This window comes from Salmo trutta, chromosome 9 (genome assembly GCF_901001165.1).
Source record: "Salmo trutta chromosome 9, fSalTru1.1, whole genome shotgun sequence".
NCBI classification, from domain to species: Eukaryota; Metazoa; Chordata; class Actinopteri; order Salmoniformes; family Salmonidae; genus Salmo; species Salmo trutta.
In genome coordinates, this window is record NC_042965.1 from 22,987,639 (window position 1) to 23,015,530 (window position 27,892).

General features: G+C 44.7%; 2 protein-coding genes across 3 annotated transcripts; one reads left to right on the forward strand and one right to left on the reverse strand.

Annotated features, from left to right (window-relative positions):
• Positions 1-443: 443 nt before the first annotated feature.
• LOC115200210 (FIC domain protein adenylyltransferase) lies at positions 444-3,509 on the forward strand. Its single transcript, XM_029763073.1, has 3 exons — positions 444-636; positions 964-1,310; positions 1,585-3,509. The coding sequence occupies exons 2-3, from the start codon at positions 1,037-1,039 to the stop codon at positions 2,679-2,681; spliced, it is 1,371 nt and encodes a 456-aa protein (XP_029618933.1). The 5' UTR covers positions 444-636; positions 964-1,036; the 3' UTR covers positions 2,682-3,509.
• A 34-nt stretch (positions 3,510-3,543) lies between these two features.
• LOC115200209 (squamous cell carcinoma antigen recognized by T-cells 3) lies at positions 3,544-26,040 on the reverse strand. 2 transcript variants are annotated; one of them, XM_029763071.1, is made up of 19 exons: positions 25,589-26,040; positions 24,876-25,002; positions 24,479-24,583; positions 24,200-24,384; positions 23,841-23,946; positions 16,805-16,929; positions 16,377-16,532; positions 15,650-15,788; positions 15,321-15,449; positions 15,139-15,216; positions 14,987-15,045; positions 14,742-14,851; positions 14,206-14,318; positions 13,978-14,054; positions 9,720-9,891; positions 8,771-9,243; positions 7,368-7,520; positions 5,941-6,131; positions 3,544-5,737 (listed from the first exon to the last, which is right to left on the reverse strand). In XM_029763071.1, the coding sequence occupies exons 1-19, from the start codon at positions 25,772-25,774 to the stop codon at positions 5,548-5,550; spliced, it is 2,874 nt and encodes a 957-aa protein (XP_029618931.1). In that variant the 5' UTR covers positions 25,775-26,040; the 3' UTR covers positions 3,544-5,547. The 2 variants fall into 2 exon arrangements, with proteins under 2 accessions (XP_029618931.1, XP_029618932.1); XM_029763072.1 differs by having other exon boundaries at positions 15,342-15,449; positions 25,589-25,774.
• Between the last annotated feature and the right edge of the window lie 1,852 nt (positions 26,041-27,892).

Consider the following 27,892-nt stretch of genomic DNA (forward strand, 5'->3'; position numbering starts at 1 on the left):
TTACCCACCCGCTTAAACTGGTAGAGGATGCTTCTCAGCACTGACTCTCATGGTACTGCCATGGTAAAATAAAATGGGAATATCTATAGGCCAATTTGCAATTTAGGAGTAGTGTTAGAAGTGTTGCATGGTCACCAAGTTAGTTATTCAGTGCTGACTGTCAACATAGGCTGCAGTCTAGGCTAGGTTGCTACTTATACAATACAGATCGACCTATTTAATCAATGCATAACGATTTACTAACCAAATTCTATTGTCATAATGACAGTTATTACATTATATACTGTTAACTCCGGTTAATAGATAAAAGGCCTACATTTTCATCCAACATCCAATCAATAAGGGCTACGACCCGGTGTTTGTTTTGCTGAATAAAAGCACGCTTGGGAGATCTGAGCCAATGAACAGCAACGAACAATCTTGTTGTGACCAATCATATTCCAGCACATATACCGGCTTGTTTTCCCAGGAAGTGGATGATGTGTATTTACAAGACGTTCATAGCTAGCTAAGCAGCGCTTTAGCTACTTAATGTATCTTTAGTCTACAAACGATAGTGGTTACTTAGAGACTGATACTTTTATTTAACATTTACACGTAGCTTGTTTGATTTCTAGTCAAGAATGGTGTAATAAGGTGGGTACGCTGATGAAGATGCTTTGCTAGCTAGCTAACAGCTGTCAGTGCCATTTTTGCAGTACGTGCCTGGCTTGTCGAAAATACTGCCAGTAGCTAGCTATGTATCCTGTGTATTGGGTGATTATATTTAGCCATATAGCTAGTTAGGCGTACTAGTTTTGTATGGGTTATTTAGCTACTCAATTTAACACTTAAGCTCTACGTTAGCTAAAGACTGCCTCCGCAGTTTTTCGTTTGACATGTACACAACTGCCAGCTGTCAAAATGAAACGACCATAAATTCTGTGTGAAAACTGCTTCTGATTCTGCCTTTCTCCTACACAGCTGTTCCTCGGCTAGCCTAACTCGAATAGATGGGGGACGTGTCACTTGAGAATGGAGGATACTATCATCAGTGATGATGGCTTCATTAACGGTGTGGTGGCGTTACACAAGTGGCCATCTCCTTGGCGGATGGGGACCGCTGCTCTGCCTGTTCCTGGGCTCTCTGGTGGCGCTGTTGATGCCCATGGTGGGGGTGGAGGACGAATGCTGTATCACTCTAAAGGGGATTGCCCAGTTGCACTGCCAGCTGTGGGGTAAAACTCAGCGCCCCACTGTCCAGTCCACCAGCCTCACTGTCCCCTTTACAGCCCTCGATCTCCTGCCCCTTAGGGCCAAGCCCAGTATAGGTAAGGTTCTCATGAAATATATACTTCTGGTTGTAAGAATCTAAATCAACCGTCGTGGTAGAGCACTGTTCAAAATGAAAATACAGCGGTCAGTTAATAGGGATAATTCATTTCCAGAGTGTGTTAAGAGTGGGAGGATAATACCCTCCATACTCTTGGGTTCATGAGTCATATTTAAAAGTACAAATATGAAATCACCTCTTTGATTGGGTTAATACATGTCTTGGACAGCACAGCCTAGTTATGCAATGTATTTGGTGTGTGCTGATTGCAGAGACCCAGCTGGAGGCCAAGGCAGCACTGCAACAGGCTGTGGAGATGAAGAAGCAGGGGAAGAGAGAGAAGGCCCACAAGCTGTTGGTGCATGCACTCAACATGAACCCAGACTTTGTGGAAGCTCTGACGGAGCTGGGGACCATTCTGGAAGAGAAGGACGTTGTCCAGGCGGACCATCTGTATACCAAGGCCCTGGTCATCTCGCCATGCAACGAGAGGGCCCTGGTGAGCCGTGACCGCACACTCCCCCTGGTGGAGGAGATTGACCAACGCCACTTTGGGGTTATCGACAGCAAAGTACGCAGGCTGATGTCCATCCCCAAGGGTAACTCTGCTCTTAGACGTGTCATGGAGGAAACGTACTACCACCACATCTACCACACAGTGGCCATAGAAGGCAACACACTCACTCTGTCTGAGATCCGCCATATAATTGAGACTCGCTACGCTGTGCCCGGCAAGAGCCTGCAGGAGCAGAACGAGGTCATCGGTGTGGACGCGGCCATGAAGTACATCAACACAACGCTGCTGTCCCGAGCTGGGGCCATCACCGTCAATGACATCCTGGAGATCCACCGGCGCGTGCTGGGCTATGCAGACCCTGTGGAGGGTGGGCGACTGCGTACCAGCCAGGTGTTTGTAGGCCACCACATCCCACCTCACCCACAGGACCTGGAGCGCCACATGCAGGACCTGGTGCAGTGGCTCAACTCAGAGGAGGCCCTGCAGCTGCATCCCGTGGAGTATGCAGCACTCGCCCACTATAAGCTGGTGTACGTGCACCCCTTTGTGGATGGGAACGGACGCACATCACGGCTGCTAATGAACTTGGTGCTCATGCAGGCACGCTACCCACCCATCACCATCCGCAAAGAGCAAAGGTCAGAGTACTACGCCGTTCTGGACACAGCCAACGAAGGTGACGTCCGTCCCTTCATCCGCTTCATAGCCAAATGCACAGAGATCACCCTGGATACCCTGCTGATCGCCACCACTGAGCACCCTGTGGGGCTGCCTGGCTCCAGCCACCACCAAGCTTGTCCAAACTGCAAACAAACCATACCTGTCCACAACAGTGAGAGGGGACGGGAGTGAGCGGGGCAGGAGGGTACATGACTGTTAGATTAGATAATCTAATTTTGGGTTAATCCTGCTTTGTGTAAAGATATGTCAGTTGATGTATGTATTACTAATAGCAGCCCTGTGTCAAAATGATAGCATGACCTTGCACATTTCTACAGGGAAATTGCATCTTTACATAAAACAAATATTCTCATACCAGGTAGTTTGAGGTGCAGGTCAGTGGAGGCTGCTGAGGGGAGGACGGCTCATAATAATGGCTGGATCGGCGTGAATGGCATCAAACCATGTGTTTGATACCATTCCACTCCAGCCATTACCATGAGCCTGTCCTCCCCAATTTAGGTGCCACCAACCTCCTGTGGTGCAGGTGTTTGAACTAATTATGGTGAGTTGTGATTTAGAAAACACATTTTCAGTTGCAGATTGTTTTTCATAAAGGGGAAAAAAAGGGTCATGAATTTGTTGACTCAAATGGGGCTGTTTCATACTCTTGGCAATGCTACTTATTGTTTTTAGTGTAGTTTCTAAAGGACATTTAGGCCTAAACTGCATTTCACCCATCTATTATCAGTAGTTTTTTGAGTGAATTCATTATAACTGAAGGTGTTATGAATGGGTACATTCTGAGAAGATTGAGTTGTGATTCTAATTAGCTGTTTCTCCCTTATGGATAAGACAGACCAACAAAGATTGGCCGTGCGCAGTAGGTCACCTGTTGGGTGTCGAAGAACGGTGTTGTAATGTAGCTTATCCAACTGGGTCATACCGTCTGATATTTCACTGAAGCACTTTCATGTATTTGAGTTTATTTACTACAAAATAAATGTATTTTCTGTTGAATGTGACTTTGTTAGTTTAAAAACCTCAAACATTATTTGAATTGCTTTAATAAACTTTAGGCCAAAACAGCAACAAAACCACAAGATGGCAATTTTACAACATCCAAATAACTAGTAAAATCACTGAACAAAAATAGACCACGTACAATCTCAGAAAGTTGCATTGATAATTTAGTAAAAAAAAAAAAAAACACTAGTTTATTTTATTATTAGAACAAATTTAAACACCATGACATTTTAAAATGACCACACACCCCATATTTTTGTATTGGACGAAACAGAAAGTGACTTTTAAAGATCAAACATTTGTAGTCTAACTAGATTAGGCCAAGGTTTCCCAAACTCGGTCCAGGGGGCACCCCTGGGTGCACGTTTTTTCCCCTAGCACTATACAGCTGATTCTAAGCTTGAGTTGGTTATTGAATCTGCTGTGTAGTGCTAGAGAAAAAACAAATGTGCACCGGGGGGAAGCAGGATAAAGTTTAGGAAACCCTGGATTAGGCCACTGTGGTGATAGAACATATAGATATAGCTAATAATTCTCAAAACGTACAAAACTATGGCCAACCATTTGGGAGTCTGAACACACATTTGACGTTCCCCACTCATCCAAACAGGATTACTTGTCGATTGATTTGAAAGGAAAAGGAGACAGTTCTGAATTAAGTATACACCTACATTCCCATGATGTTATCACTTACTGAACATATATTGTAGGCAGATTTGATACATGGGCATGGAGGGCTCTTGCAATCAAACAGCTGCATAGATTTTTCTCCCAACAGTTGATTCACTTGTGGACCGTACTCATTACAATACTAAGATGACAGTAAAGGCCTTTTAGGGCTTCTCCAAACTGTCAGTTCTTCATTCCCTACCCATCTCAAGACTTTCACAGATAGTTTATTAAATACCTTAACCAAGTTACCTAGAAGTAAATTGGAAACAATCTCAGGAAAATGACATACAAGAGTACAACAAAAATGGCTTCCCTTCAACATGATAGGCAAAATGGGGCACTGGGTTAATGACATGCACACAGACTACCTGTTAAATTATAGTGCCAGCAATAAAAGTTTTAGTAAGGGATTAGAACATTAAAGGATTTTAACAGCTATAGATGATACATGCCTTTCCTTCTTTGTTTCCTATGAACAGAGACTTTTGAAAACTACATTGGAAATGTGAGCACAGAACAAGTAAGGAATTAGTACATCTGCAAATAAATTATTTGTACAACTGCCATTTAAGGTAATATTCTGTAAAGCGAAGCATTAGTCTTTCACTGTTTGGGAACAAATATCGTTGCATGTTAGCTGCCCTGTAACGGACGCAAAAGATTTTAGTGGCATGTTGACATCTGAAGATACCTTAGAGGAAAGATTCACCCATTCTGAATGTTATATTGCTTTTGTGCATCTGATGCAAAACGCATCATACCGGCTGTATTTCTGCCTGCTTGAACAGCGAACAGCTCAGATAAACATGAAATTACCCCAGGATTCGATAGAATATCGCTCTAGATACACAAAAATGATCTTCAAAATGTGTGAAACTTAAACACAAACAGGGGAAATTATTTTCATTGTTGTAATACATAATCTATAACACATCTCAAATGTCAAGCTCTTGCATATACTTTTTAAAAACAACAAGAAACATAATTCACAAGCTGGGTTGTTTTAGCAGTTAAAAAAAAAAAACTAAACTCAGAACCCTTTTCTCAATTCAGAACAAAATAATTTACACACAAATCTATAAAAACACCCTTTCCAATCTAAAAAAAAGCAAGCCGAAATTGGTCACTCACACTTTTTCAAAAGGAATATCAATCAATCATTGTTCAAAAGAATGGTAATATGGAGTTTGGGGCCAGTCGAAGGAGCCAGGGAGATTAAGGCTTTCTCACAAAAAGTGACAAGGAGAATGAGGCCGTGGGAGTGATTAAAGGTGAGTCAAACACAGCACAATATCTGCCATTTCTTCTCCTCAAGGACCCAAGATGGCTTTCCATACAAAAGGCAGTCATTTGATTATTTTCACTTTCTGAGAAGAAATTTGGCAAAGTCTGAATTGGACATGGGCTTGGCCTGTGCTTCAAACCCAGCGTCTCCGGATGCACCCCCTGTGGGTTTAGGTGCAGTCCCATTTTCTGCTTTACTTTCTGCCCCAGTCTGCCGATGTAGGGAACGAGGGATTAGTGAGAGTTGGGTTCGCCCTTTTCCCCTCCTGAAAAAGAAAACCAAAAGCTCTCATTCACATGTATATATTTCTTCTGTGAACATGTGAGAATAACCGATTTAAAAGGCAGCTTATGTTTAATGAGTTGGAGAAACAAAGCTAATTGGATATTTGTAATGAGTACTATCGTCAGGGTAACTAACATCTTTCCTTGTTAGAAGAGTATTATTACTAGAGTGTTGGAAACTTACGATCCATAGACCATAGCCCGGGGCATCATGGCTCCCATGGGCCTGCTGAAGTCAGGCTTGTCGGCTGCATTTCTGCGAGGTGGGTTGCTAATGGCAACAGAGAGTGTGTGTTCCTGTAGTACCGTGCCATCCAACTTCAGCACGGCCTGGGAGGCCTGAGCCTCATCTTCAAACTCCACGTACGCCAGACCCTGTAGAGACACGCCACAGCAGCACATTAGAGCAGCGACTCACATGAGAGCTATCCATTTTACGTATAAGTCAATGGAGATTCTACATGTATGATTCAAATGATCTGTTTGGATGTTTACAAAGATTATATTTGTTATGTGTAAAGTTACTAACTTATTACTCAACTGGAGAACTCAAGAGCAAATTAATACTCTAAACCTAACATCTGGATGGAGAAAAATACTTAGCCTCCCAGCCCTGTACAGCCTGACCTCCCAGCCCTGTACAGCCTGACCTCCCAGCCCTGTACAGCCTGACCTCCCAGCCCTGTACAGCCTGACCTCCCAGCCCTGTACAGCCTGACCTCCCAGCCCTGTACAGCCTGACCTCCCAGCCCTGTACAGCCTGACCTCCCAGCCCTGTACAGCCTGACCTCCCAGACCTGTACAGCCTGACCTCCCAGACCTGTACAGCCTGACCTCCCAGCCCCAGACCTGTACAGCCTGACCTCCCAGCCCCAGACCTGTACAGCCTGACCTCCCAGCCCCAGACCTGTACAGCCTGACCTCCCAGCCCCAGACCTGTACAGCCTGACCTCCCAGCCCCAGACCTGTACAGCCTGACCTCCCAGCCCCAGACCTGTACAGCCTGACCTCCCAGCCCCAGACCTGTACAGCCTGACCTCCCAGCCCCAGACCTGTACAGCCTGACCTCCCAGCCCCAGACCTGTACAGCCTGACCTCCCAGCCCCAGACCTGTACAGCCTAACCTCCCAGCCCCAGACCTGTACAGCCTAACCTCCCAGCCCCAGACCTGTACAGCCTAACCTCCCAGCCCCAGACCTGTACAGCCTAACCTCCCAGCCCCAGACCTGTACAGCCTAACCTCCCAGCCCCAGACCTGTACAGCCTAACCTCCCAGCCCCAGACCTGTACAGCCTAACCTCCCAGCCCCAGACCTGTACAGCCTAACCTCCCAGCCCCAGACCTGTACAGCCTAACCTCCCAGCCCCAGACCTGTACAGCCTAACCTCCCAGCCCCAGACCTGTACAGCCTAACCTCCCAGCCCCAGACCTGTACAGCCTAACCTCCCAGCCCCAGACCTGTGCAGCCTAACCTCCCAGCCCCAGACCTGTACAGCCTAACCTCCCAGCCCCAGACCTGTACAGCCTAACCTCCCAGCCCCAGACCTGTACAGCCTAACCTCCCAGCCCCAGACATGTACAGCCTAACCTCCCAGAGTTATGCCTCCTAACCTTGGGTTTGCCTGAGCGGTTGGTGACCAGGCGGATGTCTTTGATGGTGCCTTGATCCTTGCACAGCTCCTCCAGCTGCTCCTTGGTGCAGGAAAAGGGCAGGCCCGAGATAAAGATCTTGTGTTTCTCCAGGTTTGTGTTGTACTTAAACACCTAGAGGAAGAGACATGAAAAGAGTAACTCACTATCTATATGGTGAAACCACCATTCCCATTCATCCACCCCTAAATCAAAATGAACATACTGAACAAAAATATTAAAAACCGCAACAGCCAACAATTTCAAAGGTTTTACTGAGTTACAGATCATATAAGGAAATCAGCCAATTGAAATAAATTAATTATGCCCTAATCTATTGATTTCACATGACTGGGAATACAGATATGCATATGTTGGTGACATATCTTTAAAAAAAAGGTAGGGGCGTAGATCAGAAAACCAGTCAGTATCTGGTGTGACCACCATTTGCCTCATGCAGGGCAACATCTCCTTTGCATAGAGTTGATCGGGCTGTTCATTGTGGCCTGTGGAATGTTGTCTCAATGGTTGTGTGAAGTTGCTGGATATTGTCGGGAACTGGAACATGCTGTCATACACGTCGATCCAGAGCATCCCAAACATGCTCAATGGGTGACGTTTGGTGAGTATGCAGGCCATGGAAGACCTGGGACATTTTCAGTTTCCAGGAATTGTGTACAGATCCTTGCGACATGGGGCCGTGTGACAATGCTGAAACATGAGGTGATGGCAGATGAATGGCACGAGAATGGGCCTCAGGATCTTGACACAGTATCTCTGTGCATTCAAACTGCCATCAATAAACTGAAATTGTTTTCGTTGTCCATAGCTTATGCCTGCCCATATCATAACCCCACCATGAAGCACTCTGTTCACAACGTTGACAACAGCAAACAGCTCGCCCACACGACGCCATACACATGGTCTGTGGTTATGAGGCCGGTTGGACGTACTGCCAAATTCTCTAAAACGTTGGAGGTGGCTTATGGTAGAAAAATTAACATAAAAGTATGTAGCAACAGCTTTTGGACATTCCTGCAGTCAGCATGCCAAATGCACGCTCCCTCAAAACTTGAGATATCTATGGTATTGTGTTGTGTGACAAAACTGCACATTTTAGAGTGGCTTTTTATTGTCCCCAGAACAAGGTGCATCTGTGTATTGATCATACTGTTTAATCAGCTTCTTGATATGCCACACCTGTCAGATGGATGGATTATCTTGGCAAAGGAAAAATGTTTACTAACAGGGATGTAAACTAATTTGTGCACAACATTTTAGAGAAATAAGCATGTGTATGGAACATTTCAGCTCATAAAACATGGGATCAACACTTTACATGTTGCGTTTATATTTTTTGTTCAGTGTAGATGGGTCTCACTCACCTTAAAATCAGGGTTCTTGTTTTTATCCACACAGGGCGATACGAACATTGGCCTGCCGTCGACCTCACGCCGGTCCATCTTCAGGGCCTCGGGCACAGACGTCTTGCCCTCAAACTGTACGTAGCAGTACCCTCTGAAGCCCTTGGCAGCATAGACGGGGCGCACTGACTGTACAGGACCACAGGACTCAAACAACTCCTTCAGTCTCTTCTCTGGATCCTCCATGCTGAAGGCCAGGTTGCTGATAAACACACTGCAGTCATCCTTGCGTTGTTCGGGGTTGTCTTCCTGGGTCTTCCGTACGGTGTCTGGTGCTATCTGCTGGCCCCTCTTAGCACCAGGGGGTTCCTGTCTGCGGCAAGGGGGGGCTCTCCTCCCAAACAGTCCACTCTCTGTCTCCATGAACTCCTCAGCACCTCCCCCCCTAAAGCTGCCATGGTTGCCCTCCCCTCGGTGCCTCTTTGGAGGTTGCTCTGTTGCACAGAAGATAAATTGGGGGTAAGGCCCTGCGTTAGACTAGCGTCCTGTCCAGGGGGTGTACTTGTACATCATGCTGCCTCACGCTACAAAATCAGGAGATAGGTTCCTGCCCTATGAGCTGTTCCGGCTCAAGGCTACTTACTTACTGTTGCCCAAAGGTGACACAAAGCTTTAGCAAACACACAGGATGACTTTTATACTTGCCACTTTGTTAGCATAAGCGGAAACCAAGCAATAACATTCCTATGTAAAAATAATGAAAGAAAAAAAATGGTAGGATTGTCATGTCGCCTCTCCTTACCCGATTCCTGATACCTCTCCTTACCCGATTCCTGATGCCTCTCCTTACCCGATTCCTGATGCCTCTCCTTACCCGATTCCTGATGCCTCTCCTTACCCGATTCCTGATGCCTCTCCTTACCCGATTCCTGATGCCTCTCCTTACCCGATTCCTGATGCCTCTCCTTACCCGATTCTTCCCCCCACTCATCCTCGTTATCCTCATCCTCTGCCTTCCTCTTCTCCCCAGGCCTGCTGCCTTTCTGTCCCTTCTTTTGGTTCTTCTTGTCTGCCTTGGCCCTCCGCCGCTGTTCAGTCTTCTCCTCTTCCTGTCGGACCAGATGGGCCTCTTTCTCTGCCACCTGAGAGAGGGACAGGGATGAAGTTATGAACATGACAGCACAGAAACAGACAGCTGCACAAGCAAAGCGTGTGTTTTTCCCTTTCAATTCTGTCATAAAAAATCTACAACTGTTGAAAAAGCCGAATCTTGACCCAGAAATTATAAAAAACTATCGGCCTATATCGAATCTTCCATTCCTCTCAAAAATTTTAGAAAAAGCTGTTGCACAGCAACTCACTGCCTTCCTGAAGACAAACAATGTATACGAAACGCTTCAGTCTGGTTTTAGACCCCATCATAGCACTGAGACTGCACTTGTGAAGGTGGTAAATGACCTTTTAATGACGTCAGACCGAGGCTCTGCATCTGTCCTCGTGCTCCTAGATCTTAGTGCCGCTTTTGATACCATCGATCACCACATTCTTTTGGAGAGATTGGAAACCCAAATTGGTCTACATGGACAAGTTCTGGCCTGGTTTAGATCTTATCTGTCGGAAAGATATCAGTTTGTCTCTGTGAATGGTTTGTCCTCTGACAAATCAATTGTAAATTTCGGTGTTCCTCAAGGTTCCGTTTTAGGACCACTATTGTTTTCACTATATATTTTACCTCTTGGGGATGTCATTCGAAAACATAATGTTAAATTTCACTGCTATGCGGACGACACACAGCTGTACATTTCAATGAAACATGGTGAAGCTCCAAAATTGCCCTCGCTAGAAGCCTGTGTTTCAGACATAAGGAAGTGGATGGCTGCAAACTTTCTACTTTTAAACTCGGACAAAACAGAGATGCTTGTTCTAGGTCCCAAGAAACAAAGAGATCTTCTGTTCAATCTGACAATTAATCTGGATGGTTGTACAGTCGTCTCAAATAAAACTGTGAAGGACCTCGGTGTTACTCTGGACCCTGATCTCTCTTTTGAAGAACATATCAAGACTGTTTCAAGGACAGCTTTTTTCCATCTACGTAACATTGCAAAAATCTGAAACTTTCTGTCCAAAAATGACGCAGAAAAAATAATCCATGCTTTTGTTAATTCTAGGCTGGACTACTGCAATGCTCTACTTTCCGGCTACCCGGATAAAGCACTAAACAAACTTCAGTTAGTGCTAAATACGGCTGCTAGAATCCTGACTAGAACCAAAAAATTTGATCATATTACTCCAGTGCTAGCCTCCCTACACTGGCTTCCTGTTAAGGCAAGGGCTGATTTCAAGGTTTTACTGCTAACCTACAAAGCATTACATGGGCTTGCTCCTACCTATCTTTCCAATTTGGTCCTGCCGTACATACCTACACGTACGCTACGGTCACAAGACGCAGGCCTCCTAATTGTCCCTAGAATTTCTAAGCAAACGGCTGGAGGTAGGGCTTTCTCCTATAGAGCTCCATTTTTATGGAATGGTCTGCCTACCCATGTGAGAGACGCAGACTCAGTCTCAACCTTTAAGTCTTTACTGAAGACTTATCTCTTCAGTAGGTCCTATGATTAACCTGTTAGGGTATAGGGGGCAGTATTTTCACGGCTGGATAAAAAAATGTACCCGATTTAATCTGGTTACTAATCCTACCCAGTAACTAGAATATGCATATACTTATTATATATGGATAGAAAACACCCTAAAGTTTCTAAAACTGTTTGAATGGTGTCTGTGAGTATAACAGAACTCATTTGGCAGGCAAAACCCTGAGACAGATTCTGACAGGAAGTGGATACCTGATGTGTTGAATTGACTTTAAGCCTATGCCATTGAAAAACAAAGGGGCTGAGGAATGTTTTGGCACTTCCTATTGCTTCCACTAGATGTCACCAGCCTTTACAAAGTGTTTTGAGTCTTATACTGTGAGATCTGACCGAACAAGAGCCATGGAACGGTGATGGCCCATTAGACACCTGGCGCGCAAGTTCATGTTGGGTACTCTCGTTCCAATACGGTTTAAAAGAGAACGCAATCGTCCGCCTTGAATTTTATTCATGTTCTGGTTAAAAAAGGCACTAATGATTTATGCGATACAACGTTTGACATGTTTGAACGAACGTAAATATATTTTTTCCGTTCGTGAAGTGAAGTCCGGCTGGCTTAGATCATGTGCTAACAACATGGAGCTTTTTGGACATAAATGATGAGCTTTTTGGAACAAAACTACATTCGTTATGGACCTGGGATTCCTGGAAGTGACATCTGATGAAGACAATCAAAAGGTAATGGATTATTTACATAGTATTTTCGATTTTAGATCTCTCCAACATGGCGGTTAGTCTGTATCGCAAAGCGTATTTTTCTGGGCGCAGTGCTCAGATTATTGCAAAGTGTGATTTCCCAGTAAGGTTATTTTTAAATCTGGCAAGTCGATTGCGTTCAAGAGATGTAAATCTATAATTCTTTGAATGACAATATAATTTTTTACCAATGTTTTCTAATATTAATTAATTATTTTGTTGTCATGACTTGACTGCCGGTTATTGGAGGGAAACGAGTTCCTGAACATCAACGCCATAGTAAAACGCTGTTTTTGGATATAAATATGAACTTGATAGAACTAAAAATGCATGCATTGTCTAACATAATGTCCTAGGAGTGTCATCTGATGGAGATTGTAAAAGGTTAGTGCATAATTTTAGCTGATTTTATGGTTTTGGTGACGCCTGTCTTTGAATCGACAATACATTACACACAGCTATTGTCAATGTACTCTCCTAACATAACCTAACTTTATGCTTTCGCCGTAAAACCTTTTTGAAATCGGACAACGTGGTTAGATTAAGGAGATGTTTATCTTTCAAAGGGTGTAAGTTAGTTGTATGTTTGAGAAATTTGAATTTTGACATTTATTTGGTTTCAAATTTGCCGCTCTTGAAATGCACCTGCTGTTGATAGGGTGCGCCACGGGTGGCACGCTAACGTCCCACATAGCCCCAAGAAGTTAAGTGTAGTCTGGCCCAGGAGTGTGAAGGTGAACGGAAAGGCTGGAGCAACGAACCGCCCTTGCTGTCTCTGCCTTGCCGGTTCCCCTCTTTCCACTGGGATTCTCTGCCTCTAACCCTATTACAGGGGCTGAGTCACTGACTTACTGGTGTTCTTCCATGCCGTCCATGGGAGGGGTGCGTCACTTGAGTGGGTTGAGTCACTGACGTGGTCTTCCTGTCTGGGTTGGCGCCCCCCCTTGGGTTGTGCCATGGCGGAGATTTTTGTGGGCTATACTCGGCCTTGTCTTCGGACGGTAAGTTGGTGGTTGTAGACATCCCTCTAGTGGTGTGGGGGCTGTGCTTTGACAAAGTGGGTGGGGTTATATCCTGCCTGTTTGGCCCTGTCCGGGGGTATCATCGGATGGGGCCACAGTGTCTTCTGATCCCTCCTGTCTCAGCCTCCAGTATTTATGCTGCAGTAGTTTATGTGCCGGGGGGCTAGGGTCAGTCTGTTTCATCTGGAGTATTCTCTTGTCTTATCCGGTGTCCTGTGTGAATTTAAATATGCTCTCTCTAATTCTCTCTTTCTCTCTTTCTTTCTTTCTCTCAGGGGACCTGAGCCCTAGGACCATGCCTCGGGACAACCTGGCATGATGACTCCTTGCTGTCCCCAGTCCACCTGGCCATGCTGCTGCTCCAGTTTCAACTGTTCTGCCTGCGGCTACGGAACCCTGACCTGTTCACCGGACGTGCTTGTTGCACCCTCGACAACTACAATGATTATTATTATTTGACCATGCTGGTCATTTATGAACATTTTAACATCTTGACCATGTTCTGTTATAATATCCACCCGGCACAGCCAGAAGAGGACTGGCCACCCCTCATAGCCTGGTTCCTCTCTAGGTTTCTTCCTAGGTTTTTGGCCTTTCTAGGGAGTTTTTCCTAGGGAGTTTTTCCTAGCCACCGTGCCTCTTTCACATGCATTGCTTGCTGTTTGGGGTTTTAGGCTGGGTTTCTGTACAGCACTTTGAGATTTCAGCTGATATACGAAGGGCTATATAAATAAATTTGATTTGATTTGCTCTCCAATGTAAAAAAATTAATAAAATCCCATTCCCCTTCCATCCTCCCCTGCCCAGTATAATCAACGTTCTATGTTCACAGGCTGTGAGTGTTGCGGGGTCAGCTTACCTTGGCCCTCTGCTCGTTTACTCTGTTCAGCCTTATCTCAGTCTTCTGCACCGCTGCATCCCAGTCCTCCAGAGACCCTGGTGGCGACACAACAAACTGCACTGAAACACTCACCTTACTCTCACACCATGACTTACCAATTCAGTGTTGTTTTCTACAAATCAGCCAATCAATCCCAACTGACACCTATCCACTTATTCATGGCATTTCCATCACAAAAAGACTCACCCTCAACCCTCTCAAAGGTGAGCAGTACCTCACACACATGCTCAGGGTAGTCGGCGGTACACTGGACGGCCCTGTGAAGGGCTTTCCTGCAGTGGAGAGCATCTCCGTACGACCTGCAAAGAGTCAAACCATATCACAACCACCATCAGATTTGTCATAGATAAATCAATCTCTCTAACCATCAAATCAACAGTTCACAGGTGACCACTAAATAGTGGCCTCCCTGACCTCTCCAGGTTATAGGGGCCTCCCTGACCTCTCCAGGTTATAGGGGCCTCCCTGACCTCTCCAGGTTATAGGGGCCTCCCTGACCTCTCCAGGTTATAGGGGCCTCCCTGACCTCTCCAGGTTATAGGGGCCTCCCTGACCTCTCCAGGTTATAGGGGCCTCCCTGACCTCTCCAGGTTATAGGGGCCTCCCTGACCTCTCCAGGTTATAGGGGCCTCCCTGACCTCTCCAGGTTATAGGGGCCTCACTGACCTCTCCAGGTTATAGGGGCCTCACTGACCTCTCCAGGTTATAGGGGCCTCACTGACCTCTCCAGGTTATAGTACTCCAGCCACATGTTGGCGAATTTGGCATTCCCTTTTGTCATGATGCTGTCCCACAGTTCTCTAGCTTTCTGAATGTTCTTACAATGCAGGGCCTGGTCAGAGAGAGGAGGGAGAAAATTGTATACAATCACATTTTAAATTGTATAGATGCCATTTTTGCACTGACTTGTATCTGCAATGAAAGAAGCAAGTGAACAAGACAAGTTTGTCATGATCTTCACCCTTACCTCTATCTTTGCCCAGACCTGCATGATGGTACAGGAAGGGTCTCCACTTTCACTAAATCCTAGACAGGAGTAATGCACAGTGGTGAGTCTCCAACACAAACACACAAGGACCAAGAGGAAGAGTACTGTACACAGGCCGCAGGTCCACTTACTCTCTTCCACGTCCTGTTTCATATAGTCTAGAGAACGGGTGAAGGCTGCCCGCAGCTCCTCCAGCTCTCTGCTCGACTCTGGAACAGAAACACCATTATCAACAGAAGACTTCATTCATCCATGCATTTGACTTTCTCCACACCACAAATATGATCTTATTACTTATGTTACTTTGCATTACCCAATGTTAAGGTGCTTTCACCTTTGCTGAAATCGACGCGCCTCCTCAGGTAATCAAGGTATGCTTCCCAGATATTAACATAATCTGTGGCTTGTATGAATCCGGCATTCAGGGCCTTTTCAAAAATGTCTGTGGAGGGGGAAAAATAGATGGTCTTCCATGATTCCACAGTCCCAGTACCAATAACAGGGGCAATACAACATCTTTAACCAAGTTCACCCCTTTTCATTGAAACATTTCATTCATGTTTAAAATCTCCTTGTTTACATCCACACCATACATGACACATGAGTGCTGCCTCCATAACCCACCTGTGGTCCAGTGCTTACCTGATATAGTTTGGTGGTCGGCCCCATGCCTCTCCAGGGCAAGCAGGTAGTTCTTCCACAGGCCCATGGTCCAGGGGCAGTTCCTGACCGCACGGTCGTGAGAGGACAGGACCAGGTCTTTGATTTTTAGTTGACGATCCTGAGGCAACAGCAAAAGACTTGTTAATAAAACAATCCATCACAACCTACATTGACAAGGAACTCAAAAACTATGAATCTACAGTCATTTCTACCTGAGTGATAACTGACATCTTCGCTAGAAAGGTGAACCTGTGGGACAGCGTTCATTTTCCATCATAACGCTGCACAAAAAAATATTATACTGCCCAACACCATTAGGCAAGGTCATAATTTGATTCATGTGTGGAAGCATATAATGCCGTTAAATCGCACCTCCATCAATTTAATCACTTCCTTTAGTATATGCAGAAGGCCAAAACTTGGCTTTTAAAAGAGCCTAATGGATCACAGGTTTGGAACAATAAGATTAAACTTTTGTTTCTTCATCAAACTGGTGAAACGACCAGGCTCTGATGAATTAATGGATGTTGTCCGTGTTTAAGGTTGCAATCTCAGCATCTCATTGCCATCCCATTAAAGCAATTAGGCCATGAATACATTTCAGGAGCTGCTGGAGAGAGCGAGAGACGGCTGGCTGTGAGTAATTAAAATGAGCCCAGTGCAGCACATCGCCCGGTGCAGTGGAAGGGGGGTGGGGGACACTCACCAGGTACTTGGTGTACTTGGCCCACATGTCTGGTACCAGGCAGTTCTCTGCCAGTGCCCGCTCAAAGATGATCTGGATCCGTGCCGGGTCACCCTCCATTTGCTCATAGTCAATGTAGGTCTGATATTCTGCTAGCTTGGGTGGCTCGGCTGCCATCTGAAACACAAACGTTGGCATGTTAAAGGCATTGAGCAGATGACCATGTCTAGCATACAGACTCGCAATGATTTCAGAGGTACACGTAGGAAAAAGCAATCAATTTGCTTAAGCACATAATGCTTAATTATACTGACAAAACTTTCCCAATAATCTACTGCTACTTTCTTGGCAGTGCAATCAGAATTGAATGCTTCAAATCCATTGAAAATCCTTCCAAAACAAACAGCATGGTACAAAATGTCCAGGGTAGAATACATCTAGGTAAGTACCAGAGTCTCCTCATAAGGCTTGCTCTTCTCCATCTGTTGCAGGGCCCTCTTGTACTTCTGGGAAACTGTATCAGACACCCCCTGGTCAGACCACTCCTCATACTCTGCATATGTTCCTTCCATGTCTGCAAAAGAGCAGTTATCATTAGGAGAAACCTTTTTCACATTCTAAGTGTGGCTTAAAATGAAGGTGATTATATAAAAAGAGCATCCTGTTTATTTATTACAATAAATTAAAAGGGAGGAACACCAAAAGGTTAAAATCTCATTCAGAAGGATATTGGCTTTTGACATTTTGAGTGTGTCCTCATTTTAGCAATAACACACAGCCATGTAAATGCTTCAGCCTGTTTTCTTTTTCTTTGTGTCATTATCTTGTGGAGGTAGAAAACAGTGACTGACAGGCCGTAGATAAGGAGGGATTATACACTGAGCATGGCACCATGGTTGGCACGGGTCATAGAAGCGAGAGCTGGGTTTAGCCATTCCAGAAATGCCTCCGGTGGCCTTTCAGCCGGACCAGAAAAAAGGCAGCAGACAATGCCAGACCATCTGGCTATCTCTTGGCGAGTCCTGCGCTTGGATGAAAGGCTGGTCAGGGACCACATTACTGGGCCTGGTGAGAATGAGTGCTTTCTCTGTAAACCTCTATTGAGTCTTTGAAAAGCAACATAGTAACAGCAAGCAACACTAAGCAACTCTCCTAGTGGCCGGTAATTTGAATGCAGGAAAACAAATCAATTTTACCTAATTTCTACCAGCATGTCGCGCCTGTGCAACTAGAGGGGGGGGGGGGGGGGGCAACTCTGAGCTAAAGGCTAGAGCTGCCGCTTTCAAGGAGCGGGACACTAACCCAGACGCTTGTAAGAAATCCCTCTACGCCCGCCGACGAACCATCAAACAAGCAAAGCATAAATACAGGACTAACATCTAATCCTACTACGCCAGCTCTGTCACTCATTGGATGTGGCAGGGCTTGCAAACTATCACGGATTACAAAGGGAAACCCAGCTGTGAGCTGCCCAGTGACACGAGCCTACCAGATGAGCTAAATACCTTCCATGCTTGCTTCGAGGCAAGCAACACTGCCTCGAAGTTCTCCGTAGCCAATGTGAGTAAGACCTTTAAAACAGGTTAACATTCAAGGCCAGACGGATTACCATGACGCGTACTCGGAGCATGCGCTGACCAGCTGGCAAGTGTCTTCACTGACATTTTCAACCTCTCCCTGACCCAATCTATAATACCTGCATGTTTCAAGAAAACCACCATAGTCCCTGTGCCCATAAACACCAAGGTAAACTGTCTAAATGACTATCGCCCTGTAGCACTCACATCTGTAGCCATGAAATGCTTTGAAAAGCTGGTCATGGCTAACATTAACACTATCATCCCAGACCTACTCCAATTTGCATATCACTCCAACAGATCCACAGATGACAATCTCTATTGCACGCCACACTGCCCTTTCCCAATTGGACAAAAGGAACTAGGGTTGTCACCGACTAAAAATGGTTTCCCATATATAGACACACCCTATGTGTTTAAATAAAATCATCTCGTCTGAAGCTTTAAGTTCAATGTGATTAATAAATTCACACAAATGTCTCAAGAGGGAGCCAGAGATCAAGATAGCCTAACCAGAAGAAAAAACCTGTTGCCGAACCACCTCCTCCCACTGCTGCTGGCCTTCGCAGATTGTGCCATTATGCTCCCGAAATTGCCGGTAATAGGCTACACCAGGGGTTGGCAACCTTTTCCATTTGGAGCAGTGGTGGGAAAAGTACCCAATTGTCATACTTGAGTAAAAGTAAAGATAACTTAATAGAAAATGACTCAAGTAAAAGTCACACAGTAAAATACTTCTTGAGTAAAAGTCTAAAAGTAATTTGTTTTAAATACATTTACTTTTGATACTTAAGTAATTGCTAAAATATACTTACAGTGCCTTTGGAAAGTATTCAGACCCCTTGACTTTTTCCACATTTTGTTAGGTTACAGCCTTATTCTAAAATTGATAAAAATCATTTTTTTCAACTCAATCTACACACAATACCCCATAATGACAAAGCAAAAACAGGTTTAGAATTTTCTGCCAATTTATATAAAAAAAAAAAATGAAATTTACATAAGTATTCAGACCCTTTACTCAGTACCTTGTTGAAGCACCTTTTGCAGCCTCGAGTCTTCTTGGGTATGACGCTACAAGCTTGGCACACCTGTATTTGGGGAGTTTCTCCCATTCTTCTCTGCAGATCCTCTCAAGCTCTGTCAGGTTGGATGGGGAATGTTGCTGCACAGCTATTTTCAGGTCTCTCCAGAGATGTTTGATCAGGTTCAAGTCCAGGCTCTGGCTGGGCCACCCAAGAACATTCAGAGACTTGCCCCGAAGCCATTGCTGCGTTGTCTTGGCTGTGTGCTTAGAGTTGTTGTCCTGTTGGAAGGTCAACCTTCGCCCCAGTCAGGTCCTGAGCGCTCTGGGATAGGTTTTCATCAAGGATTTCTCAGTACTTTGCTCCGTTCATCTTTGCCTCGATCCTGACTAGTCTCCCAGTCCCTGACGCTGAAAAACATTCCCACAGCATGATGCTGCCACCACCATGCTTCCCCGTGGGATTGTGCCAGGTTTCCTCCAGACGTGACGCTTGGCATTCAGGCCAAAGAGTTCAACCTTGGTTTTATCAGACCAGAGAATCTTGTTTCTCATGGTCTGAGAGACTTTAGGTGGCTTTTGGCAAACTCTAAGCAGGCTGTCATGTGCCTTTTACTGAGGAGTGGCTTCCGTCTGGCCACTCTACCATATAGGCCTGATTGGTGGAGTGCTGCAGATATTGTTGTCCTTCTGGAAGTTTCTCCTATCTCCACAGAGGAACTCTAGAGCTCCTCTGTCAGAGTGACCATCGGGTTCTTGGTCACCTCCCTGACCAAGGCCCTTCTCCCCGATTGCTCAGTTTGGCCGGGCGGCCAGCTCTAGGAAGAGTCTTGGTGGTTCCAAACTTATTCCATTTAAGAATGATTGAGGCAACTGTGTACTTGGGGACCTTCAATGCTGAAGAAATGTTTTGGTACCCTTCCCCAGATCTGTGCCTCGACACAATCCTGTCTCTGAGCTCTACGGAGAATTATTTCAACCTCCCGGCTTGGTTTTTGCTCTGACATATACTGTCAACTGTGGGACCTTATATAGACAGGTGTGTGCCTTTCCAAATCATGTCCAATCAATTGAATATACCACAGATGGACTCCAATCAAGTTGTAGAAACATCTCAAGGATGATCAATGGAAACAGGATGCACCTGAGCTCAATTTCATGTCTCATAGCAAAGGGTCTGAATACTTATGTAAATAAGAGGTATTGTGAGTAGATTTCCTCAGCAATGTTTTTATTTAATCCATTTCAGAATAAGGCTGTAATGTAACAAAATGTGGAAAAATTCAAGGGGTCTGAATACATTCCAAAGCACTGTAAGTATCAAAAGTGTCAAAATCCTTACACTAAGCAAGCCAGACAGCACCATCTTCTTGTTTTTTTATTTATTTATGGATAGCTTGTGGCACACTCCAACATAATTTACAAATGGAGCATTTGTGTTAAGTGAATCCACCAGATCAGGTAGTAGGGATGACCAGGGATGTTCTCTTGATAAGTGTGTGAATTGGACCATTTTCTTGTCCTTTTTATTTTATTTCACCTTTATTTAACCAGGTAAGCTAGTTGAGAACAAGTTCTCATTTACAACTGCGACCTGGCCAAGATAAAGCAAAGCAGTGCGACACAAACAACACAGTTACACATGGAATAAACAAGCAAACAGTCAATAACACAATAGAAAAAACAAGGGGGAAAAAGTCTATATACAGTGTGTGCAAATGGCGTGAGGAGGTAAGGCAATAAATAGGCCAAAGTAGCAAAGTAATTACAATTTAGCAAATTAACACTGGAGTAATAGATGAGCAGATGATGTGCAAGTAGAAATACTGTTGTGCAAAATAGCAGAAAGGTAAATAAAAACAATATGGGAATGAGGTAGGTAGATTGGGTGGGCTATGAACAGATGGGCTATGTAGAGCTGCAGCAATCGGTTAGCTGCTCAGATAGCTGATGTTTAAAGTTAGTGAGGGAAATATAAGTCTCCAGCTTCAGCGATTTTTGCAATTCATTCCAGTCATTGGCAGCAGAGAACTGGAAGGAAAGGAGGCCAAAGCAGGTGTTGGCTTTGGGGATGACCAGTGAGATATACCTGCTGGAGCGCGTGCTACAGGTGAGGGTTGTTATCGTGACCAGTGAACTGAAATAAGGCGGAGCTTTACCTAGCATCGACTTATAGATGACCTGGAGCCAGTGGGTCTGGCGACGAATATGTAGCGAGGGCCAGCCGACTAGAGCATACAGGTCACAGTGGTGAGTGATATAAGGGGCTTTGGTAACAAAACAGATGGCACTGTGATAGACTGCACCCAGTTTGCTGAGTAGAGTACTGGAAGCTATTTTGTAAATGACATCGCCGAAGTCAAGGATCGGTAGGATAGTCAGTTTTACGGGGGTATGTTTGGCGGCGTGAGTGAAGGAGGCTTTGTTGCGAAATAGGAAGCTGATTCTAGATTTAATTTTGTATTGGAGATGTTTAATATGAGTCTGGAAGGAGAGTTTACAGTCTAGCCAGACACCTAGGTATTTGTAGTTGTCCACATATTCTAAGTCAGAACCGTCCAGAGTAGTGATGCTAGTCGGACGGGCGGGTGCGGACAGCGAACGGTTGAAAAGCATGCTTTTGGTTTTACTTGCATTTAAAGAGCAGTTGGAGGCCATGGAAGGAGTGTTGTATGGCATTGAAGCTCGTCTGGAGGTTAGTTAACACAGTGTCCAAATAAGGGCCAGATGTATACCAAATGGTGTCGTCTACGTAGAGGTGGATCAGGGAATCACCAGCAGCAAGAGCAACATCGTTGATATATACAGAGAAAAGAGTCGGCCCGAGAATTGAACCCTGTGGTACCCCCATAGAGACCCTGTGGTACCCCATCCAGTTGCAGTACATTTTAATGACCTAAAACATGACATTTCTACCTTTAGATTTTGTGGCATAGAGAAAGTCAAGATATCAGACAGGGGAGGTGATATTAATAATACTCTGAGCAAAAGAGAATGTTTTGGGATTTTCACCCTCCAGACATTATTTCCTAAAGGACTTAAAGATGAAATGCCCATGTATGTTATGTTGTGAATTTGAACATGAATTATGTGCCAATTTAAGATTACTCTGATGTTTTTTGTATGATGTACCCAATGATTAATGATACTTCCTATGTCCTCATTGTGGTTTTATGGACGTGTTTAATGCGTCTTATTTATACACTTTTGTAGTGTTTGTGAAATGCATATTGTTATGTTTGGTAGCACTTATTTATTTTTCCTTTGCCTCCAACCCCTTTCCATGCGTGGAACGGATGTGGGTGTGGCTAGGTCTATAGAGGTGCTGTTTTCAATTCAAAGGCTCTGACGAAGGCCGTGAGGCCGATACGTAAGCTTATTAAATATCAGTGATACTATCAAGAGCAATGTGCGGTTTCCTTTTTCCTTCACCCCCATAGACTGCCAGAGGTCTGGAAAACAGGCCCTCCGATTTGACACACTGAACTCTGTCAGAGAAGTAGTTGGAGAACCAGGCGAGGCATTTGAGAAACCAAGGCTGTTGAGTTTGCCGATGAGAATACGGTGATTGACAGAGTCGAAAACCTTGGCCAGGTCGATGAAGACGGCTGCACAGTACTGTCTTTATCGATGGCGGTTATGATATCGTTTAGTACCTTGGGCGTGGCTGAGGTGCACCATGACCAGCTCGGAAACCGGATTGCTGGTCATGGACTGATTGTGGACTACAGGAAACAGAGGGCCGAGCACACCCACATTTACATCGACGAGGCTGTAGTGGAGTAGGTTGAGAGCTTCAAGTTCCTCGGTGTCCACATAATTATGGATCTATCGTGATCCAAACAGACCAGCACAGTCATGAAGAGGGCACGACAACACCTCTTCCCCCTCTGGTGGCTAAAGAGATTTGGCATGGGACATCAGATCCTCAAAAAGTTTTACAACTGCACCATCGAGAGCATTTTGACCGGCTGCATCACTGCTTGGTATGGCAACTGCTTGGCATCTGACCGCAAGGTGCTACAGAGGGTAGTGTGTATGGCCCAGTACATCACTGGGGCCGATCTCCCTGCCATCCAGGACCTCTATACCAGGCAGTGTCAGAGGAAGGCCCAAAAATTGTCAAAGACTCCAGCCACCCAAGCCACAGACTGTTCTCTCTGCTATTGCACAGCAAGCAATACCAACGCACCAAGTCTGGAACAAACAGGACCCTGGACAGCTTCTAACCCAAGCCATATGACTTCTAAACAGCTAATCAAACAGCTACCCGGAACACCTGCATTGACCCTTTTTTGCACAAACTCTCTTGCACACACACTGGACTCTGCCCACACACTACATATACCCACACACACATAAAATGCACACACGTGCATACTGACGCCACACACACCTTTCACACTCACCACATATGCTGCTGCTAGTAACTTTACCCCTACCGATATGTACAGTACATAGCTACCTCAATTACCTCATACCTCTGCGCATCGACTCGGTACTGGTACTCGTTGTGTATAGCAATGTTATTTTCTACTCCCTATATATAACCATGTTATTGTTATTCAATGTGTGACTTTTCATTTTTAGATTGTTGATCTTATCTTTAAAATCTGCATGGTTGGAAAAGGACCTGTAAGCAAGCATTCGCTGAGAGTAAGCATTTCGCTGTTAGTTTTCACCTGTTGTCTATGAAGCATGTGACAAATCAAATTTGATTTGACATTGCACTGGCTCTCCACGACTCAGTCCTGAAAAGGTCATTGCGATGGGTACCTCCCAAGTGTGCCATAATAGCCTCTCAAGGACATGTTATTCCATCCAACCAAACCCCCCCACCCTCTGTACAGCATCCCCTCCAGAGTGGAGCAGGGAGAGCCTTACCCATTAAAGGGATGGCCAGCTGGCGGCGGAACAGAGTGTGGATGCGTTCGAGCTGAGCGTTCAGAAGCTCCTGCTGCTCGCAGGTGGGGACACTGCCAGGGGGAGGCTGAGCAAAAAGAAGAGATAGAAAACTGAGACAAAATCCAGCAAAGAGCCTAGTTTGTGTAATATCAGATTGCGTTCAATCATGCTTTTTCAACATTTCTGCCCAATGCTGAAGGTACAAGGAAAATCTACCATCATTCATTTAGCAGATGGTCTTATACAAAACACCCTAAGAAATATAGACATGGGGAGATATAGAAAAATGAGCAGCATGTTGCAGCTACTAGAGATCATTATTCTTCAGGGGCGCTCACCTGAACAGTTGCCAGTATGACGTTCTCAAACTCCCTGTAGGCCTCCCATACAGTCGCCCCCTTGGTCATGTGCAACCCCACGGCTGTCAGGGCTCTCTCGAAGATGGACCTCACCTTCTCCATCCCACCAGGCAGTCCCATGCCCCCGATAGAGTACTGGGCATACTCCAGCCAGATTTCAGGGCCTAAAGGCCACACAAGAATTTCACTGTTTACTTTACAATAACATCACAATATATAGAATCGTAACACAATCCAATAAGTGGGGACAGAACTCACAGATATAATCTTTCACAGCCATCTCAAAGAGCTCGTAGACTTTCTCCCGGTTCAGCTCCTCCTCGGTTAGGCGGATCTCATCCTTGAGCCAGTCCAGCCATATCTCTGCAAGAGAGGACAAGTCAGATTTGTATACAGTTCACAATAACATTCAGTATGTTTACAACAATGAAACCATCATTTTTCACAGTAATGATGAAACAGTAAACCTTGTTCCAAATTACTGAATCATCATCATAAATAAAACTTCTTCACACCAATGAATCACAAAAGAAGAAGCAGACCTTGCAACAAGTCTTATATTTAATCTAGTCTACCACATAAAGCACATCAGCTCAATCATAAAACTGGCCAAGCATAAAGTCTGCTGCATCTCCAGAGACCATCAGACACCAACCTTCAGTCAGTGGGAAGAGCTCACTCATCTTCTGCCTTGCCTTACGCAGTGGAGGCAGCTCCCCCTCCTGCCTCAGGAGTTTTATGAGGTCCACATGACAGTTGTAGTCAAAAGCATTGATGGACAGCTGAAAGTCACAGAGAGAGGATAGAAGATGAGTCAGACCAACAACCCTTTGTGTGTATTTACATGTGTTCTTGGTTAGCAAACAAATATATAATATGTAAGTGAACTAAATACTGTAATGAGTATTGCTTGTGAAATCAACCGGATAGCTTGACTGTTAAATGTTGTTGCAGACTGGCTAGCTACCTACCTACCATTCTCAACTGCAGCCCGCCGAAAGGGCGTGTGTTTAGTTGTAATACAACTGCAAGCACGTTGGCTGGTATTATATAATTGTGGCTGGGTAACATGCTAGTTGACTAGATAGTTACATAATGATGCATCAACTAATAGCTAGCAAACTATTAGCATGCGAGCTAACGTTAGCTAAGTAGCTAGCTAGCTTTCTTTGCAGTACAAGCGGTGCAAGTCTGCAAACAAGCCAACTTGTTGTTTGTGATGTGTTTATGCTTTTAAAATCAATGTAACAAACAACGCTGTTAGCTAGTTGACATCAAACGTTATAAATGGCTAGCTGCAACAGTGTGGATTAAAATAGCTAGCTAGGTTTCCATTCATTTCTCAAACAGTTAGCTTAGCTAACGTACTTGCTCCTCCAAACGCTGAATTTCGGCTTCATTCTCTTTATCATCTTCTGACGAATCGTCTTCTTCATCGTCGGAATTTTCGATTCCCATACCCTCCTCTTCATCTGAATCCATTTCTCTTTCCATCCCTGCCTCTTCCTCCATCTCTTGCAACTGCGTCTCTTCTGCGTTCCCCGTTGCTGCCATGTTGGAACTATGTCTGCCTGGTAACAGCAGTGAGAGCTGTCCAAGGTAGAGCCTGGCTGGCAAACCCCCCCTGATACTACTATGCTAAATTCGAAACGTCACGTAATCTGTTACCTACATGACAAGAACACAACCAAATAACTATGTATTAATATTACTTGGACAATAACAGCTATAACAACCATATATTGCATTTGCTAAGATTCCTCCTGAAAAGAGCGGATACCGAATATCCCAGCAATTAAAAATTGGGACTCCTGTAGGGCAATTTTAATGGCCAACGTCCCTGTGCATGCTGTGCAATGATGAGAAGCACATAAGCAACCTATTGTACTGTTATGCACTTCGTCGTACATATCATGTGAGTAAAAAACAAAGTGGGAGATGTAGATATATTTGTTCCTGAACGTCTCAGAAGTAATTTATTCCTGTTTATAGGCTAATGCTGCAAAATGCTACGTTACATTATTGTGCAGATGAGACTTAATAGACATGTTGCAATTGATCAGAATTTGTTATTTTGAATGCACAAACAATTTGTTGTTTGGGGCCACAGCACAGCATACTGCCAAAAATATTTGAAACCGCAGACAACCGCCTTTTCTTATCGAACGCAAAACAAGTCGAAACTGTCTTGTGTTTATGTGACGTATTCATTACTTTTCTTCTTTGGTTTTGATGACGGTCCACAAACAAATATTATAGGTGCATGCTGCCACCTACAGTGTTGGCTGTATATCAGCCTACAATTCTGTAGATGTAGTATGAATTAATTACACGTTGTAAAAAAAAATCCCTACAAACTAACCCTGCACCCATTAAAACCTAAACACTATTCCAGTACTTTGGCCCTATCTGATCAAAGATTACAGTACGAAGATAGGCAGAAACTTCCCGCTTTGAGGATAACAAAGTGCCACCGACACGGCCAGCTACCAAGGACTGTGGGGTCTCCTTCTCCGTGGCCGACGTAAGAGATTTAAACATGTTAACCCTCGCAATGCATGCGCAGACCAGCTGGCTGGTGTGTTTACGGACATATTCAATGTCTCGCTATCCCAGTCTGTTGTCCCCACATGCATCAAGATGGCCACAATTGTTCCTGTACCCAAGAATGCAAGCTGAACTAAATGATTATCACCCCGTAACACTCACTTCTGTCATCACGAAGTGCATTTGAGAGACTAGTCAAGGATCATATTATCTCCACCTTACCTGTCACCCTAGACCCACTTCAATTTGTTTACCATCCCAGCCTACAGGAAGGAGGTGAGGGCTCTGGGAGTCTGGTGTCAAGAAAATAACCTCTCACTCAACGTCAACATAACAAATGAGATCATTGTGGACTTCAGAAAACAGCATATCACTGACAAACTGAAATGGTCCATCCACACAGACAGTGTAGTGAAGAAGGCGCAACAGCACCTCTTCAACCTCAGGAGGCTGAAGAAATTTGACTCGTCACCTAAAACCCGCAAACTTTTACAGATGCATAATTGAGAGCATCCTGTCAGGCTGCATCACTGCCTGGTACGGCAACTGCACCGGCCACAATCGCAGGGCTCTCCAGAGGGTGGTGCTGTCTGCACAACGCATCACCGGGGGCAAACTACCTGCCGTCTAGGACACCTACAGCACCCAATGTCACAGGAAGGCCAAAAGATCATCAAGGACAACAACTACCTGAGCCGCTGCCTGTTCACCCCGCTATCATCCAGAAGGCGAGGTCAATACAGGTGCATCGAAGCTGGGACTGAGACTGAAAAACAGCTTTTATGTCAAGGCCATCCGACTGTTAAATAGCCATAAATAGCACAGAGAGGCTGCTGCCTACATACAGACTTGAAATCATTGGCCACTTTAATAAATCTAACACTAGTCACTTTTAATAATGTCACCTTAATGATATTTACATATCTTGCATTACTCATATCATATGTATATATTGTATTCCATACTATCTACTGTATCTTAGTCTATGCCGCTCTGATATTGCTCGTCCATATTTATATATTCTTAATTCCATTCCTTTACTTAGATTCATGTTTATTAGGTATTTGTTGTGAAATTGTTAGATATTACTTGTTTGATATCGCTGCACTGTCGGAACTACAAGCA